Source organism: Pongo abelii, chromosome 13, assembly GCF_028885655.2.
Source record: "Pongo abelii isolate AG06213 chromosome 13, NHGRI_mPonAbe1-v2.0_pri, whole genome shotgun sequence".
In the NCBI taxonomy this organism is placed as follows: domain Eukaryota; kingdom Metazoa; phylum Chordata; class Mammalia; order Primates; family Hominidae; genus Pongo; species Pongo abelii.
In genome coordinates, this window is record NC_071998.2 from 121,655,799 (window position 1) to 121,674,602 (window position 18,804).

Here is an 18,804-nt window from a genome sequence, read left to right on the forward strand (position 1 = left end):
TCACCTAACTCAATGTTCATCCATGTCGTAGCCAGATTAGTGCTTGCTTCCTTTTAATGGCCGAATAGTGTCCCATCCTGTGGGTGCTCACCTTTTGTGTGTCCACTCATCAGTTGATGTGCACTGGGGCTGTTTCCACATTTTGGTGACTGTGAATAGCCTCACTTTTTTTTTTTTTTTTTTTTTTTTTTTTGGAGACGGAGTTTTGCTCTTGTTGCTCAGGCTGGAGTGCAATGGTGCGATCTCGGCTCACCACAACCTCCGCCTCCCTGGTTCAAGTGATTCTCCTGCCTCAGGCTCCCAAGTAGCTGGAATTACAGGTGCCTGCCACCATGCCCGGCTAATTTTTGTATTTTTAGTAGAGACAGGGTTTCACCATCTTGGTCAGGCTGGTCTCGAACTCCTGGCCTCAGGTGATCCACCTGCCTCGGTCCCCAAAGTGCTGGGATTACAGGCGTGAGCCACTGCGCCTGGCCACAGCCTCACTTTTGATTGTACTTGAAGCTTTGTTCACAGGCTCTGGGTCCTCTGGTTCCCTCCCTGGCCCACACTGGCAGTGTCCACACACAGAACCACGCTCAGCCTCTCACAGACACACCACACCCCCTCCGTCCCTCAGTAACTCGACCAGAACACAGATCTAAAAAACCCCTTGGAAAACACACAGTGAGACTTTCTGTCTGTCTGCTTCCCCCTCCCCTCCCCCCCTTCCCTACATCCTCTTCCTCTTCCCCTCCTGTCTCCCTCTTCCCTTTCCCTCCTCCTCCTCCCCTTCACCTCCCTTCCCCTCTCCCTTGTCTTCCTTGTCCTTCCTTCTCCAAGGACGTCCCCAGGCTCAGCCTCAAAGCTGCCCTTCTGGAAATGGAGCACTTATCTGGCTGATGTGTCTGGTGAGTCATAGGTGCCCATCTCTTGATGAGAGGGGCCAGCAGCCCTCCACACCCCCCTCCCCACTCCCCTGCTCCCTTGTCCCTCTTCCTTGCTGAGCTGCCCCAAGGACAGGGCTCCACGGCAGCCCCTTCTCCTGTCCGTGGGGAATTCTGTGGTGTGGTCAGGGCTGAGAGCCAAGATGTGCTGAGCCTCTGAGGCCCCCTCCATTCCCCTTGTCCAGGGGCGGCCCTCTCCTGCCAGCGCCCTGCAGGTGGTTGGGGTGGATGGCCCCGTGCCCAGTGCACTGAGGAGGAAACAGAAACACCTGGGGTGTGGGGACGTGGAACCTGACCCTGCAGCTCCTGGGGCTGGGTCCCAATATGCACAGACACGCAGACACACGTAGACGCACGCGCAGGGACACGCGTATCAGGTGGGCCACTGCTCTGTGAACTCCTAGGTATCTTCCACACCCCCAAGTCAGCAAGTGCTCACAGAGGAAGCATCCTAGGAACCTCAGAAGCCGTGAAGTTCTGAGCCAGCTGCGTCCCAGTCCCTTTGGAGCGGCTCTTGTCCTTGTAGGGGCTGTTCTAAAATTAAACCTCGTGCATCTTATATTCTGTCCTCATCACGGATTCCTTTTCTCTTTTACCCATTTTCTTGATTCATCCTGGCCCACGTCACTTGCTTTTCCTATTAAAGGGCAAAATAGACCGGTCGTGGTGGCTCATGCCTGTAATCCCAGCACTTTGGGCAGCCAAGGAAGGCGGATCATGAGGTCAGGAGATCAAGATCATCCTGGCCAACATGGTGAAACCCTGTCTCTACTAAAATACAAAGAAAAAAAAAATAGCCCGACGTGGTGGTGCGCGCCTGTAGTCCCAGCTTCTCGGGAGGCTGAGGCAGGGGAATCGCTTGAACCTGGGAAGTGGAGGTTGCAGTGAGCCAAGATCGCACCACTGCACTCTATCCTTGCAACAGAGCAAGACTGTCTTAAAAAAAAAAAAAAAAAAGGGCAAAATAACATTCCAGGGTGCTCGGCTCCCATCATCACTTAAGTCATTGCTCTGTGTGGGGCACGGCCATGTTGCCAGCTCTCACGGTCATAAATGGGACTGTTGGAGCAGCTTTGCACAACGTTCCTCTTTCTCTCCTGGGTCGGTTCCTTGCGGGATGGTCCCAAAAGCCAACGGTGAAGTCGGAGGGTGGGAATGGTCACTGAGTGCTTCTTTCCTGTGGGACTTGTTTTTGAAAAAGACATCCAAGTTGCAAATTCAAAATTGAAGTCAGTAGTATTGACTGAGCAGTATCCTGTGCCCAGGATTGTGTTGCAGCCTCGGAGACAGAAGACATGGGCTTGGGCTGTGTGTGAGGTCAGGTGGCAGAAGACCTGGGGTCCCATCCCAGCTTCACCCCAGCTCGCCCGGTGACCTCGAACAAGACCCTTCCCCTCTCCCCTCCCTGGGCCTCAGCCTTTCCATTTGAGAAATGAAAGGGTTGGACAGGCGATGGTGGCCAGAGAGCATCTCGGGGCTCTGGTCCCATGATTCAGCCCAGGGATGCTGGGGCGAGGCAGTGTTTCCAGGCAACAATGTTTGTTTGGGATTCCGATGAGGAGATGGGACGGCTGTGAGCACTCCTGGCTCTGGCTGTGGCTCCCGGAGGCAGCCGGCCAGCATTCCACACAGGGCCAAATCCCTAATCCCAGCGCGGTGTGGGGGCAGTGAGAGGATGGTGCACTTCTATCTCATTCTTCCAGGTTTTCTTCCTTTGATACCCCCACCACCCTCCTCTGCCCCTTCCCAAGCACACTGCAGGACAGGCTGCCCACCCACCCTTCTCCTGGAAGGGGGCCACTGGGCCGGCTCATTAGAGGTGAGAGGTGAGGCCTGCAGCTGGGATCTGGTGACTTGTGGCAGGGAAAGTAGCTCACTGCTCTCTGCAAGCCAGTGGCGTGCCTGGACTGCCCAGGGCCCTGTATGGGGACTGTACCTTGGTGGATCCTCAAAGCCCTTGTTGGTTTCTGGTCTGCTGGCTCTGGAGTCTGTCTGGTCAGGCTGTGGGCAGTGGCTCTCTTTCTGGAGAACATTTAAATTTACTCGTCTTCAGAGCCGGACGTTTAGATCACCATGGCGGTTAGGAAGGAGCATGGTCGCACAGTGTGAAGGTCCAGTCCTTGCTGTGCCCTGGCCAGCTGAGTGGCCGTGGACACCAGGACCACACCTCCGGAGGCTTAGTCTTCTCCTCTGCAAAAGGGGGTGTAGTAGTGGGTCTGCCTGCCTGGTAGGTCTGGCTGTTGGGATTCTAAGTGACAGCATGCTTAGTGGCACAGTGACACACAGGAAGCGCTCAATAGTTGACAGCTGTGGCTGGCGTCAGCACCATCCTCGTTAGCAGCACCAGCATCGCAGGGCTTATGCTCTCCGGGCTCATGCGATGGCGCTTGCTCTGTCTCCCCCTACCTACTTATTGTGCTTGGCCCCTTGGCGTGTCTCATGCACCTCCTGCTGAATTTCTCCAGCATGACCTTCCCTCATGTGGCCTCCTCATAGGTCTGTGATGCTGTTCAGGCTACAGGAAAAAGATGCGAGTTGGGGCAGTGGTTACCGGGAGGAGTTCTCTCCAGGCCGCCTGCCCAGGCTCAGACCCCGTCCTGGACCCAGCAGACAGGGCTGGCGTCCACTAGCGCATAGTGGGCATCTGTTGAGTGTTGCCTGACTGTGCGCTTTGTGCTGAGAACCAGCCCTGCAGCAGGCTGGGTGACTCTGCGGGGAGTGCCGTTCATTCCACAGCCACCGGCCCTGCTCCTGGATGCTTTATAGACAGAGGTGGCAAGAACAGCAATGTGGGAGACAGCGGGGGTCTGGGGAGGGCAGGAGAGCAGTATTGAGATGGTGGAAGGTCTGGGGGGAGGGAGGGAGAGCAGGGACCCGTGTCAATGGTGGCGGGGACGGGAGTGTGTGGCATGGACAGGCAATAGCTGCAGTTTGCCATGAAATATTTATTGAACACCCACTGTGGGCCAGGCCAGGGCCCATGCTGAACTGGGGACATGCTGGGGACCTGGGCACACCTGGCTCCTCCCCTCACGGAGCCGTCAGACAGCGTAATGACAGGCGTGGTAAACTGCAGAATGGCATGGGAACTATGTAATGGGAGGCAGGGCATTGCCTGGGGCAGCAGGGAAGGCTTCCCTGAGTGCAGCAAAGGTGTGTGCCGGGGATGAGGCAGACAGGTGAGGCCTGGGAACTGGCATTATTCCTGGCACTCCCTATCAGATGCCCTTTGGTCTCTCTGGGCAGCCCTCTGCCTGGTGGGCCCCTCTCGCTTCTCCCCACCACTCTGACATCTGTGTGCGCCTCACTGCAGGGGCTCAAGCCAGATGGATGTCATAAACAGGAAATTCCCCTCAAACCTCTCCACTCTCATCTGGGCGCTGCACAGAGCCATCTGGCCGTGCATGCCGCGATGAAGTCTGCCCTGCTCATCACACCATGCGCCCAACAGCAGCCTGTTCCTCGGAGACTGTGGCCTCCTCCCTTTCTCCCATCTCTCTGCTGCCGCCTCCCCTTCCCTGCTGGGCTGCAGCCCCCAAACCTCCCACTGAGCTTCTGGGAATGTGGCGGGAGAGTGGTAGGGGGCAGAAGGAGCAGGCAGTGGGCTGCCCTCGAAACCCCAGGCCCATAGCTGCAGCTTCACCTTTTCCCTGAGTCTCTGCAGAGCATGCGCAGGGTCATGATAAGGCATCTCTCTGTGCCAGATCTGAGCAGGTCCTGGAGATACCAAGAGAAATAAGACGGATGACCCCTTGGAGCCACAGGCAGGCAGGTGACAGGTGGTGACAAGCCAGTGTGGTGAAGGCTATGATGGCAGGATGTTCAGGCAGCTGTGGGAGCCTGCAGGATGGACCTACCAGCCTGGGGCATCAAGTCAGCCTTCCTGGAGGAGGTGATGTCTCTGTATTGGAAGATGAATCAAGTATCATCCAGCTGAATGGGAAGTGCAGGTGTGTCCCAGGTAGAAGGAACAGCATGTGCAAAGGAGGGCTGGTGAGAAGGGCCTGGCCCCCTGCGGAGGAACGGTGGTCCAGTGCCCCCATGCAGGGATGCAGGGGAGTTGGGGGTGGTCTGTGTAGGTCCACAGAGGCCATAGTACTGTGCTTGGGTTTTGTCAGGGAGCAGTGGGCAGCCACAGAGGGCTTGAGAGCAGGTGAGGATGTGGCCAGTTTGGCATTTAGAGCAGACACAGGCTCTGCTGGGCAGGTCCTGGGTCCTTTGGCCTCAGCTTGTCCATCTGTAAAATTGATTCCCACATTTCTTCCTTGGTGATGTAGCAAGCAGAATCCTCCTTCTAGGAAATGATCTGGGCTGCTCCTAAGAAAGATAAGATACCCACTTTTATTGGTGTGAATTGTTAACACTTTTGGAAGTTTTTTTTTTTTTTCAGAAGCCCCTATTTCCTATCTTTTTAAGGGTTTGGTGAGGAGGGGAGTAGGTGTTCTATGGTCCTTAAAGTTCTGGAAGGCAACTTCTCAGATTAGAGTCTGGAGCTGCTCTCTCTCCTTCCTTCCTTCCTTCCTTCCTTCCTTCCTTCCTTCCTCCCTCCCTCCCTCCCTCCCTTCCTTCCTTCCTTCCTTCTCTTCTTTCTTTCTTTGTCTCTCTCTCTCCCTCTCTCTCTTTCTCTCTCCCTCTCTCTCTCTTCTCTCTCTCTCTCCCTCCCTCCCTCCCTCCCCCTTTATTTTTCTTCACAGAGTCTTGCCCCGTTGCCCAGGCTGGAGTACAGTGGCACAACCAGAGCTCTCAATCTCCTGGGTTTGAGTGATCCTCCCAACTCAGCCTCTCAACTAGCTGGGACCACAGGCATGTGCCACCATGCCCAACTAGTTTTTTATTTTTTGTAGAGACGAGGTCTCCTCGTGTTACCCAGACTGGGTGCTGCCTTTTCAAATATGAAATGGGGTTCAGAGATGTTGACTGCCCTGCCTGGGGCGGCACAGCATGTCTGAAGCACAGTTGAACCTCGGATCCAGAACTCCAGTTTCTAGCCCAGACCTCTTCCCACTGGCCCACATCGTCCCTGTTTGCCAGCCTAGGTGTTGCGATGAAATCTAGGGAGGGAACCGCATCCCAGCCTGGAATGTGATTGAGTGTATAAGTTTCAGGATTTGGCCGTTGATTGGTGGGTGTCGACATGTCAACATTATTTAATTTTTTAAAAAGCTGTAGAAGAGAACATTCAAGCTGGAGTGGCAGACAGAGGAGAGCTATGCAGGGGAAATGTTTACTCATTGCCAGGACACATACATATTTCTGTGGTGTTTTCTCGCGTTTTCCTTTGCACTATGAAGACTGAGCAACCTGTTCAGGGCTGCGCAGCTGATTGAAGACTGGGGAGAGGTCCCAGACACTGGCTGGGGATTTGTGTCACACTAATAGTGTGTGACACATTTGTGTCACACAAGGCAGTTAGGTGACCTGGAGGAGGTGATGTCTCGGTATTGAAAGATGAGCAGGTGTTATCCACATACTATGTCCCGGGCACCTCAGGCTTTGTGTGCGTGATATCAGTTCATCCTAGATAAGGACACTGAAACTCAGGGAGATGGCGTCCTTGGCCCAAGCTCAGCCTGTAAGAGGCAGAATAGTGGTTCTCACCAAGACACCTGCCGTCAAAGACCCGCACCCATCTGCTCTGCCATGCTGCTTCTTGGGGAAGGGGCACGTCTTCATGTCCCCAGGCAGTGGTTCCCCGGAGGTGGTTCCCCAGCTACTTGTATCAGCTACCTAGGGCTTTTTAGTAAAACCCCAATTCCTACCTCCTCCATGGAATGGGTCTCTGGGTAGGGCCTGAGAATCAGCATGTTTCACATGCAGCTGGGAGAATCTGATGAGAACCCCTCCCCTGCAAGGTGTGAGATCTTTGAGAGCAGAGGGTGTGAGCCTGTAGGCCAGGAGACCTGCTCTGGTGCATGTGAGACATACAGCAGTGAGTGAGTGAGTGAGAGAGAGAGAGGAGATGAAGAAAGGAAGGGAGGAAGGAGGGAGGGAAGGAAGGAAGGAAGGAAGGAAGGAAGGAAGGAAGGAGAAAGGAAGGAAAGAAGGAAGAGATAAAGATCTGAATGTTTAAATGTCCACTCAAAAGGGAGCAAGTTAATAAATTGTGGTGTGGTCATACAAGGGAATATTACACAACAGTCAAAAATGAGTGAATTAACCCTATATGTATACTCATGATGCCATTTATATCATGATATAGCTCATGATGCAAGTTTTAAAACATGCAAAACTTTGTGTATTATTTATGCATGTGCTCTTCTCTCTGTGGAAGCAGCTGACCCTTGTTGAGGGCCTTTCTGTTCCAGACGCCGTGTTATGAATTAGGCCATTCAGTTCTTTTGACAACCCTGTGAGCATTGAGCACAACTGATGGCTCTATTTTCCAAAATGAGATGGCTTAGGCACAGGAAGGTGAGGTGACTTGCCCAACCTCACACAGCTAGCACATGGCCCAGCAGGTTAGACCCAGGCAATCCAGCCCAGTGCCCGGGCTCTGGAGACCACCACCCACTGTGTCATCCACAGCCATCCTCAGAGAACTTGTCCCAAGAGGCTGCTGGATGCTCGGGACAAATGGATGGAGGGGGTGGCTGGAAAGGGGGTGTCATTGCCCTACTTTACAGATGAGACAGAGTTCTCAGCTAGTAGCCCGAGAATTGCCGATGGTATTGCCCTGTTCAATGACTGCATGGCCCGGACTTTGCTTACCATGTCTCATGTGATCCTTACAGCTGCCTTCAAGGTGGGGCTATGAGGAGCCCTAAGGATCCTATAAGGGGCTCTGTGAGCCCCGTTTTGCAGAGGAGGAAATTGAGGCTCAGCAGAAAGCAAGGTGGGAGCCAGGACTGGAGCATCCCAGGCTTGCTGGGTTCTAGAGCCCAGCTGGTGAGTGCAGGGCCAGCGACTGGGCCTTGGAGTCCCCCACCCCGATGCTGGCTGCGTGCTCTTGAGGCCAGCCAGGGTCAGTGGCCGCAGCTGCCCTCCCTGTTTTACGGAGGCAGGGACTGTGCGGAGCCAGCACATATGGGCCAGTGACATCATGTCTGCAGGGGGCCCTTGGGGTCCAGCCCAGCTGCAGGAGCCTGGCTGGGGGTCCTAGATCCCTGTGGGATGGGGGTGATGTGACTTATCAAGCTGAGCCAGACTGGGGAGGACAACGACGGCAGCAGGGGTGGGGACTCCGCAGCTTCCCCATGAGGACCCTCAACACAGTTCTGGACGTAAGAGCACCAAGCGACTGCAGTCAGAGTCAGGCCAGCCCTGGCGCCAGACCAGAGGGCCTCAGGGCTGCCAGCTTCTTCATCCCATACACAGGGCAGGTGTGTGTGGCAGAGGAGGGGGAGTTGCCACCTGCAGTCAACAGGTGTCAAGCGGTGGGCAGGTTCCTGGCCCTGGGCTGAGCCTGTGATAGACTCCGTTTACCAGCCCTGGCCCAGACACGGGCCGTCTTAGCATGCCCATTTTGCAGATGAGGAAATGGAGGCTCCAAGAGGTGAAGCAACTTGCCTGAGGTCACACAGCTAGGAAGGATTTAGAGTTTAGACTCGAACGCAAGCCAGTGGACTCCTAGTCCAGTGCTCTTCTTCTCTTACACTAGTAGGCGTGAGACTGGCCCTGGCCTGGTGGTTCAGGGAGGATGGAGGCGGGGGTGGGAGCTAGATGGTGGGTGCTGGCTTATTCCCAGAAGGCTTCCTGGGGGAGGTGGCTGGTTCAAGTCGGGTCTTGAAGCCTTTCCATGAGGGTGGGGTCAGTGGGGGTCTCACCAGTGCTCCTCATTCCCGCAGGCATGGCCTCCTCCCGTCTGGTTCCCTGCGTCTGGCCCAGGTCCAGGTGGGTGACAGCGGCCACTACGAGTGCACAGCCAGTAACCCTGCCGGGTCCACCTCCCGTCACTACGTCCTTGGGGTGCAAGGTAGGACCAGCTGTCAGCCCCAGTCCCTCCCTGTCCCCCATCACCCTGCCTGTCTCTCAGGTCTCTCAGTGCCCCTCCTGCAGCCCACGCCCAGGTCTGTCAGCCTCTGTCACCTCTCCCTCCATGCGCCTCTGCCACCTCCTCTTGCCACCCCCACTTCCTGTCTCCCTCAGGCCTGTCTCTCCTCCTCCACCCTTTTTCTCCACCTCTCCGCATACCCCTTGAGGGGTCCTGGAGATGCTGTTCGGAGGCCCCCAAGAACACAGGGCAGAGCGCAGTGGGGACCTGGGTTTGGGAGGACGGGGGTCAGAGGGGAACCCCTGAAGGTGGGTCTGAGAGCATCTCTGCCTGGTGCGCGAGGCCCAGACGGGAGCCCAGGGTGTGGCAATGGGAGGAGGCCTGTGAGGTGCCACAGAGCCCCCTCCTGCTGTGAGCATCTGAATGCCCCCCAAGAGGCCCTTCTGAGCCCCTGCTCCCACCACTGCCATCAACGAGGCACTTTGTGCACCTATAACAGGAGGTGCCACTCTCTCTCCATGTATCCCTTCCTCTTGTCCAAGGTCCCTATGTACCCACTGTGGCTCTGATTCCCAGCCTGGTGGGGGGTCCCAGGAGTGGGTGTTCCCCTGTGAGTCCAGGGCTCATTCAAAGGGAGCCAGCCACTGGGAGTCATACACTGAAAAGGGAGAGTGCTCGTCATTCGAAAGAACCCTGAGAGGCATCCAAGACAGGCCCAACTATGGCCCCAGGGCCCAATCTGCCCTCCTGTTTTCAGAGATCATGAGCCAGTGAAGAATGGCTTCCCTTTTTAAAATAATTGGACAAGCATAAAAAACCAACCAAATAATATTTTGTGACATTTCAAATTTATCTGAAATTCAAATTTCAGTGTTGGCTAGACACAGTGGCTCATGCCTATAATCCCAGTACTTTGGGAGGCCTAGGTGGGAGGATGGCTTGGGCCCAGAAGTTCGAGACCAGCCTGGGCAGCATAGCAAGACCCCATCTCTACAAAAAATAAAAAATTACCCACTCGCAATGGTCTGCACCTATGGTCCCAGCTACTCAGGAGGCCGAGGTGGGATGATAGCTTGAGCCCGGGAGGTCGAGGCTGCAGTGAGCCCTGATCGTGCCACTGTACTCCAGCCTGGGCAACAGTGTGAGACCCCGTCTCAAACAAAACGAAAAACAAAAACTCAGTGTTTATAAATACAAGTTTTATTGGAACACGCCCATGCATGTTCATCTACGTGCCGCCTGTGGCTGCTTTAACCTCTGACGGCAGAGGTGAGAAGTGGAGGGAGCCTGCCTGGCCTCACAGCCCAGCATCCTGACCACCTGAAAAAGTGTGCTGCCCCAGATCTAAGCTCACACCCCATTTTACAGATGGACAAGCTGAGGCCCAGAGTGGGAAGGGGCTCCAGGGTTCCCATGGGTTTGCATGGGGGTGTGAGACAGCCACAGGAACACGGAGGCAATGTAATGAGCAGGGCCTCAACGTTGACAGAGCTGGGTTTGAATCCTGACTCTGCTACTGACTGGCTGTGTGACCTTAGGCCAGTCCCTTGGCCTCTCTGAGCTTTGCTTTCTTCCTCTATAAAGTGAGGCTACAATAAAGCCCATCCCATTGTGGGCATTGAATGCTCGGAACAGTGGAAGCTGTTATTGTTTTCAGCGGGTGTGTGTGAGAGAGATCGACAGATGGGTGGGGCATCCATGCTCTCTGTGCTCCTGGGCACCCAGGCCCTGGGCTAAGGGATTGGTCTCCACCCAAGGGCCAGGATCCCATGCGTGGTTTTATATCCAGGCTCCTTCTCAGAAGCTGCGTAGGGGGTGGGTGCACCTCAGCTTCCCTCGAGGGTCCAGGACACTTGTCCCAGTGTCCCATGCAGTGCCTGGAGCAAGGTGGCCCCTGGGCTCTGAGAAGTCTTCTGTGCCCACGCAGTTTGGCCCTGCAGGAGCCTGGACCCTTGGACACTCAGACCCAGGGTTGGTGCCAGCTCCTATACCCTGAGGGAGGGGGGCGACTCTCGCCAAGTCATATAACCTTTCTGAGCCTCAGTTTCCCCCCCGCACATGGATGGCATCACTTGCCGTGTAGGAAGGACCGAGTGAGATGGAGGATGAGAAAGTGACTTGAAACCACAAATGTGAAAGAACAGGAAGCCACAGCCAGGGGGAGGGAAGGACGGGGCAGTGGTGCCGCCCAGCTGGAGTGACTCCAGCCACAGCGTGCCAGCCACCGGGCTCTGTGCTGGCTGCTTTACTGCCGCACCTCATTTCACCCCGCGGGGCGGGAGGAGTTGTGATGAGGGGAACTGAGGCTCTGGCTGGAGCAGGGTCCCTTGGCTATAAGGAGCTGAACTGGGATTGGAGCCATCTCTGCGCATGCTGCCTCCGAACCTTGCTTAGCCATTATGAGTCAACCCCTCTGCCTTGCCTCAGTTTCCCCTGTGCACTGAGCTGGATGAATCCCAAGTGGCACTTTTTTTTTCTTTTCTTAGACAGAGCCTCCCTCTGTCACACAGGCTGCAGTGCAGTGGCACGATCTCAGCTCACTGTAACCTCCGCCTCCCGGGTTCAAGCAATTCTTGTGCTTCAGCCTCTGAGTAGTTGGGATTACAGGTGCGCGCCACCACGCCCAGCTAATTTTTGTATTTTTAGTAGAGATGGGTTTCGCCATGTTGGCTAGGCTGGTCTCAAACGCCTGACCTCAGGCGATCTGCCCACCTCGGCCTCCCAAAGTTCTGGGATTACAGGCGTGAGCCACCGCTCCCAGCCCCGAGTGGCGCTTCTTAAATGATGTCAGGCACATTGGCGAGGGCAGAGGGATATACAAGCTCAGCCCTGAGGGTTGAGTCTTTCAGGAGTGCGTGTGTTCAGGTGAAAGACCGGAGCTCACTCACTTTGGGGGAGTCCATGTGAGGTGTCCCAATGTCTTTTCCTGCCAGCCTTAGATTGTGCTCCATGACAATTTTGCTGGTTGGTGACATCTGAGATGTGGCTTGGGTCTAGGTTCTGGGACCCTCTCGCCTGGGCCCCCCAACCTTGATACCCCTCGTGTGGCCCCTCAGTCCCCCCTCAGGTGCAGCCAGGCCCTCGGGTTCTGAAGGTGCTGGTGGGAGAAGCCCTGGATCTGAACTGTGTGGCTGAGGGCAACCCAGAGCCCCAGCTGAGCTGGTCCAAGGATGGCGTGGCGTTGCAGGGCCGGGAGCCTGAGGGCTCCGTCCACTTTGTGGCCATCAGAACCTCTGATGCCGGGAGGTACCGCTGTGAGGCCTCCAACAGCGCCGGGGTGGATGCCTGGGAGGTGGAGCTCAGGGTGCTGGGTGAGTCTCCCTGGCCCCAGAACCTGCTTCTCCCCAGCTCTCCCAGCCACAGCCTGGACTTGGGAGGTGCTCATCTCTGTTCCAGGCTCTATGCCTGCCCGTTCCCTTCCTTCCTGGGACAGATAGAGCCCTGGCCCTTTCTGGGACCTTCTGGCCCCACAGCTTTGGGGCTATCCTGTGTCCAGGAGCCTTTGTCAGCCCTTGAGTATGGACCAGGTGGTCCTCAGAGCTCCCAGCAGGGGTTCCCTGTACTCCTTACCCTTGGGCGGTGACCTGTGAGGCCCCTGAGTACCTGGGTGGACAGAGGCACCTGGAGCAGTAACCAGGGAGTGGCACTGGACCCAGGGCCATCCAGACAACCATAGGCCAGTCACCTACACCCTCTGACCCCAGTTTTCTCACCTGCAAAGTGGGTCCAATAGTATGTGGGGGGTCCATGTGAGAGAGTGTGTGAAGCACCTGGCGCATAGAAAGTTCTGGATCAGTGGTGCTAGCAGTTTCACTATTAGGAATTTAAAACAAGCTTGGGGCTGAGTGCAGTGGCTCATGCCTGTAATCCCAGCAATCTGGGAGGCCGAGGTGAGTGGATCACTTGAGCCCAGGAGTTCGAGACCAGTCTGGCCAACATAGTGAAACCTCATCTCTTAAAATAAATTAATAAATAAATAAAGGCTTGGAAAGCCACTTCTGAGAGGGACCACTCATGGCCCCTTGTGTTTGAGGGTACAGCTCAGCCTCCCCAGCCTGTGGGGCTCGGCCCTGGTGGCTGCATCATGGGGCCTCCCTGCACGGTGAGCCAGTACCCCTGGCCCTGACTGGACTTGCCAGGAGGCTAGGGGCTGGGATTCTAGAAGGGGACACCCTCCCCATTGGCCCTGGGTTCCTTGGAGGCAGGGGTTGAGGGGTCCCAGGCTTTGGGCTCGAGGTAGGAGTGTGGCCATGTTGCCTCCCTACAGAGCTACCACACTGGGGGGCTGATGAGACCAGCGGCCTGCTGGAGCGAGTGGCCGGAGAGAACGCCAGCCTGCCGTGCCCTGCCAGAGGTGAAGCTGCGTCTGGGGTGGGACTGGGGAGGTGGGGTGGGCTGGCTTGGAAGGAGTCCCCACTCACATTCCAGTGCCCTGGGTTGCACATGGCAGGCGGAGCCCACGGGGCACATCCTGCTTGTCAGCAGCATGCCAGGTAGTTTGTCCCATTGTCAACCCTGCAGGATGCTGTTAGCATTCACTCCTTTTTATTGGGGGCAATCCAGGCCCAAGGGGGTTAAGTGACTTGCCTGAAGTCACACAGCCAGGGTGTGACTCAGAATGTGGATACGTGTGACCCCTGCCCTGCCCCCCTGTGCCCATCAGCATCTGGGGGTGTGATCGCCAGGGCTGAGGCAGCCCAGGGTCCTTGTGGGTTGGGGCTTTGTGGTCAGCCTGCCTCTCCCCATGCCCCTGACTTTCCCACAGAGGATGGATTCAGTGGTTCTGGCCAAACCAGCTTTTCTGGGCTTGTCTTCGGGGTAGGAGCACAGCGTGGGGCCGATAGCCACCTTGGGTCAGCTGCTCAGCGCCGAACCCTGCCCTGGCCCTTCCTGGCTTTGTAACTCAGGGCAGTTTCCATCTCCTTTCTGAGCCGCACTTTCCCTGTCTGTACAGTGGGGTTGTACCAGCCCCTCTGCATGGAGCTGCTGTGAGAACTCAGTGGGACCCCATGCGTGCAAGGGGCTGGCACCTTAGGAGGGCTCAGGAAATGTGCTGGATGCCTGGCTTCTGCCTTTTTGTGAACCCCACGGCCCCACCCAGAAGATCCCTCCTCAGCCCCTGCCACTGCCTCAGTTGCTTCTTTCGGCATTGGGCTCCTCCATGGCTGGGAGCGCCGCCTCCCCTCTGTGGGGCTGAGGTTCTCTGGAGGGTGCTGTCTGGTGTCTGGTAGCAAGTGGCAGGTCACCAAAGCCTGGCAGGAGCCTGGGGGGCATCTCTAGTCTCGGTCGTTGCTATGTGAGCCGCAGGATGCCCTGGAAGGCCCCAGAAAAGGACTCGGGGAGGCAGGTAGAAGCAGGGATGGCACCCACCTAGGCAAGGGGAGGACCTGGGTGGGAGCTCTGGGAGCCCCTCTGGATCCCCAGGTGCAGAGCTGCCCACCTGCCCACCTGCCCACCTGGCCCCCGGACCCTCCCCGACCCAGGTCCCGGGCCCTTGACTATGGCGCCACCTTGCGTTGGACTCTGCTAACAGCAAGCAGCCGTTCTGTGCTTTTGGGAGGTGGGAGACAGTGGAAGGTGGGACCCACCCAGCCCCTGACTACCACACGCAGCCCTGGTCAGTCAGGGACCAGCCCTGAGCCTGTCAGCCTCACCCAAATCCCCTCTGATAGCACTGCCTCTCCCCCACCGGGCCTGCCGCCTGGGCTGCCCCGGCCTCCTTCCCGGTGAGGAGGGCCTTGTTTCACAGCCCTGTGGCCTTGAGCTTGGAGCACTCTGAGGGCTACAGGGATGGGACTGAGCCCAGCACCCTCATGGGGACTCCCTGGGCCCTGCAGTGACACCATCTGCCTCTTCCTCGTGGGGTGGGGTGGGGTGGGGTGGGGTGCGAAGGCCCAGAGCCTGGACACCCACTTGGTAGTGTGTGTGGTGTGTGGTGTGTGGGACTCTGCACAGTGGGGAGGGGGCGACGTGAGTGACTCTGGGCAGCAGCTGGTGCCCGGGGATCTCCTTGTCACAGAGCTTCAGGGCCGTCCTGCACTAGAGCACTTTAGGCTGAGATTGTCTGTGCTAAACAAAGTTCCACAGCAGAAACCCATCACCCCTCCCGACCTGCAGCTTGGAGGCCCCCGGGGCGGCGGGAAGTACAGGGGCTCTCAGGGGAAAGCTGAGGAAGATGAGAGGGGGGTGTGCATGTGTGTGAGTGTGTGAATGTGTAGTGTGTGTATGTGGTGTGTGTGTCATGTGTGGGATGTGTGTGCATGTATGTGTTCTGTGTGTATGTGATGTGTGCATGTCGTATGTTGGTGTGGTGTGTGTGTAGTGTTTGGCATGTATGTTGTGTAGTGTTTGGTGTGTGCATGTATGTGTTCTGTGTGTGTGTGGTGTGTAGTCTATGTATATGGTGTTTGGTGTATGTCGTATGTGTGGTGTGCACGGTGTTTGTGTATAATGTGTGGTATGTGGTATGTGGTGTGTATGTAGTACGTGGTGTTTGGTGTGTGTAGTGTGTGTGTGGTGTGTGTATGGTGTTTGGTGTATATGTTGTGTGTGGTGTGTAGTGTGTGGTGTGGTATGTATGTGCTATGTGGTGTTTGGTGTGTGTGGTGTGTGTATAGTGTTTGGTATGTATGTTGTGTGTATGTGTATGGTGTTTGTTGTGTGTTGTGTGTATGTGTATGGTGTTTGTTGTGTGTAGTGTGTGATGTGTGGTGTGTGTATGGTGTTTGGTGTATATGTTTGTGTGTGGTGTGTGTATGTTGTTTGATGTGTATGTAGTGTGTGTATGATGTGTAGTGTGTGGTGTGTAAGTGTGAATGTGTGGTGTGTGTGTGTGTGTGTGTGTGTATGGTGTTTCGTGTGCATGGTGTTTGTGTGTATGGTGTGTAGCATGTGATGTGTATGTGGTATGTGGTGTTTGGTGTGTGTGGTGTGTGTACTGTTTGGTATATATGTTGTGTGTGTGGTGTGTGTATGGTGTTTGGTGTATGTAGTATGTGGTGTTTGTGTGTGTGTGGTGTTTGGCATGTATGTTGTGTGTGTGGTTTGGTGTGTGTAGTGTGTAGTGTTTGGTGTATATGTTGTATATGTTGTGTGTGTGGTGTGTATAGTTTTTGGTGTGTGTGTGGTGTGTGCATGGTGTTTGGTGTGTATGTTGTGTGTGATGTGTGTATGGTGGTGTGTGTAGTGTGGTGTGTGGTATGTATGTAGTGTGTAGTGTTTGGTGTGTATGTTTGTGGTGTGTGCATGGTGTGTAGTGTGTGTGTAGTGTGTGTAGTGTGTGGTGTGTGTAGTATATGGTGTGTATGTGGTGTGTGGTGTGTGCAGTGTTTGATATGTATGCTGTGTTTGTGGTGTGTGTGTATGTTGGTGTGTGGTGTGTGGTGTGTATGTGATGTGTGTTGTGTGTGTATGTTGTGTGTGTGGTGTGTGTAGTGTGTGGTGTGTATGTGGTGTGTGGTGTGTGTGGTGTTTGGTATGTATGTCGTGTGTGGTATGTATATGGTGTGTGGTGTGTGTAGTGTGTGGTGTGTGTAGTGTATGGTGTGTATGTGGTGTGTGGCGTATGTGGTGTTTGATATGTATGCTGCGTGTGTGGTATATGTGTATGTTGGTGTGTGGTGTGTGTAGTGTGTGGTATGTGTAGTATGTGGTGTGTGTGTGGTGTGTGGTGTGTATAGTGTGTGGTGTGTGTGGTGTTTGGTATGTCGTGTGGTATGTGTATGGTGTTTGGTGTGTATAGTGTGTGGTGTGTGTGGTGTTTGGTATGTATGTCGTGTGGTATGTGTATGGTGTTTGGTGTGTATAGTATGTGGTGTGTGTAGTGCTTGGTGTGTATGTTTGTGTGTGGTATGTGTGTATGGTGTTTTGTGTGTGTAGTGTGGTGTGTGGTGTGTACGTGCTGTGTGGTGTGTGTATCATGTTGTGTGTGTGTGGTGTGTATCCCCACAGTGGGGAGTGGGGGTAGCAGCCTCTGGCGGTGGGACATTCTGGCCTACATTCTGGGCAGAGGATTCCAGGGGAAAACGGGCACAGAGGGATTCAGTAAGTTGCCCAAGGACACGCAGAGCGTGGGTGGACATGGAGCAGGGCCCTGGGCCCTCCCTGTCCCTCATGCCAGCAGGGAGGGTCTCTGGCACTTTATGGTGGGCAGTCAGGGTAGGGCGGAGGGGGCAGGGCACCCTCCTGCAGAGATGATGCCAGTGTGCCTTCCATGTGCCATGTCTTCCCCGCCACCATGCTTACTGGTCCTTCCAAGGATGAAAGAGTGAGTGGCCCACAGTGTTAAGTGTTTACCCCTGGGCCCCCGCTGCCAGGGGCGGGCCTTTCTGGTGATAATCAGTGTTAGCTACAACAGTCCTGATGACCAGTGGTAGCAGCAGAAGGCGGGTGGGAGTGACGTGCCGATCTGCAAGTGTGGGGACCCCACAGGCTCCCGTGAGTCAGCACTGGTGGAGGTCAGGGGGCAGGTGAGAGCTACGGCCAGGATGGCGGCAGCAGAGTGCGTGCCTGGGGCTCACGCTGCGACCTCTGGGCAGTGTGCCTCAAAGGGGTCACTTGGAGGACTGGGCTGTTAGCTTCAGCTCACATAGGACCCCCTCTGGGCAGGTTCTGTCCTTGGGGACCGTGAGTGACAGCTCCACTCCAGCCCAGTGGGCAGCTGCTTCTGGCACACCTACTATGTACCAGGCTGTGTTAACAGACCAACATGGGGTGTGTCCTAGAGGTCAAGGGGCTGGGGGGTGTGGCACTCACGGTGGGGCTGGAGGCTGGGGGGTGTGGCACTCACAGTGGGGCTGGGGGTTGTGGCTGGCAAAGTGACTGGCCCAGGCTTGTGGAGGGAGGAGCAGGAGCAGGCTGAGCAGATTTGGGGCCTCCCGCAGGCCCTGACGCCAGGGCACAATGCAGGGTGCTGGAGCGTGGCAGGCTCGGCTCGTTCGTTGATTTAGTGCCTACTGTGTTCCAGGCACTGAGCTAGAGGCTGGCGGTGGCAGCAGGGAAAAAAACAAAGAGCCTGGCCCTCATGGGGTGGGGGACACAGACAAGAGGCAACAGAGACCTGGATCATAGATGCGTCCTCTGGTCACTGGAAAGTGGAGGACGATGGCTGAAAAGCAGGGAGGGCAGGGGCTGGGGTTACCACTTGGGGTGCAATTCTAAATGAGGGGACTGGGGCCTTGCTGTGAAGAGAACCAGAAAACAGCCATGCAGTCCCCTGCCTTGGTCCCTCAGGGACCCCGGGAGGCCGTATGGATGGGCAGTGTGGGTAGGTGGCGGGTGTGGGGGCGCCCACAGCTCCGAGGGAAATGCTCCTCCCAGCCTCGGGGGGACGGAGGTGCCTGGAGTCATCCCTGGAGGGTCAGCCCCTTTTGCACAGAAGAGCCGTGTGGGGGACAGTGCAGGTGTGGAGGGGAAGGTGTCAGGATGTTTGTACTGATGACTCCATGCACCCTGCCAGGAACGCCCAAGCCTCAGGTCACATGGCGGAAGGGCCCGTCCTTGGAGCCCCTGCATGGCCAGCCAGGTATGGCAGTGCTGGAAGAGGGGTCTCTGTTCCTGGCCTCCGTCTCACCTGCGGACAGTGGAGACTACGAGTGCCAGGCCACCAACGAGGTGGGGTCCGCGTCCAGGAGAGCCAAGCTGGTGGTCTATGGTGAGCAGGGAGCCAGAGCTGGGGGCAGGAGAGGAAAGCGGCAGGGACCGAGGGACGGGCCTGTCTTCCTCCCAGGACCGCATCCGGCCAGTAGGCCCACAGTAGCATGACAGTAGCATGGCGTGCCCAGGTGTGGCAGTGCCAGTTCCCCAGGGCCTGAGAGCTTCCTACACAGGAGAATCAGGTCCTGCCACCAGATGCCAGTGAGGGGGAGGGCTTGAGGGGGCTGGGAGAATGGCAGGTTGCACTGGACACCCCACTTCCCTAGAGAGACCCCCATGGAGAGAGTATGGGGG

General features: G+C 56.2%; 1 protein-coding gene across 1 annotated transcript in view; it reads left to right on the forward strand.

Annotated features, from left to right (window-relative positions):
* HMCN2 (hemicentin 2) overlaps positions 1 to 18,804 on the forward strand; it is a 164,354-nt gene that overhangs the window by 58,842 nt on the left and 86,708 nt on the right. The window contains exons 23-26 of the mRNA XM_054520713.2: positions 8,711 to 8,838; positions 11,913 to 12,167; positions 13,124 to 13,210; positions 18,314 to 18,508. Coding sequence (XP_054376688.1) covers positions 8,711 to 8,838; positions 11,913 to 12,167; positions 13,124 to 13,210; positions 18,314 to 18,508 — 665 coding nt within the window. The remainder of the gene's footprint in view (positions 1 to 8,710; positions 8,839 to 11,912; positions 12,168 to 13,123; positions 13,211 to 18,313; positions 18,509 to 18,804) is intronic.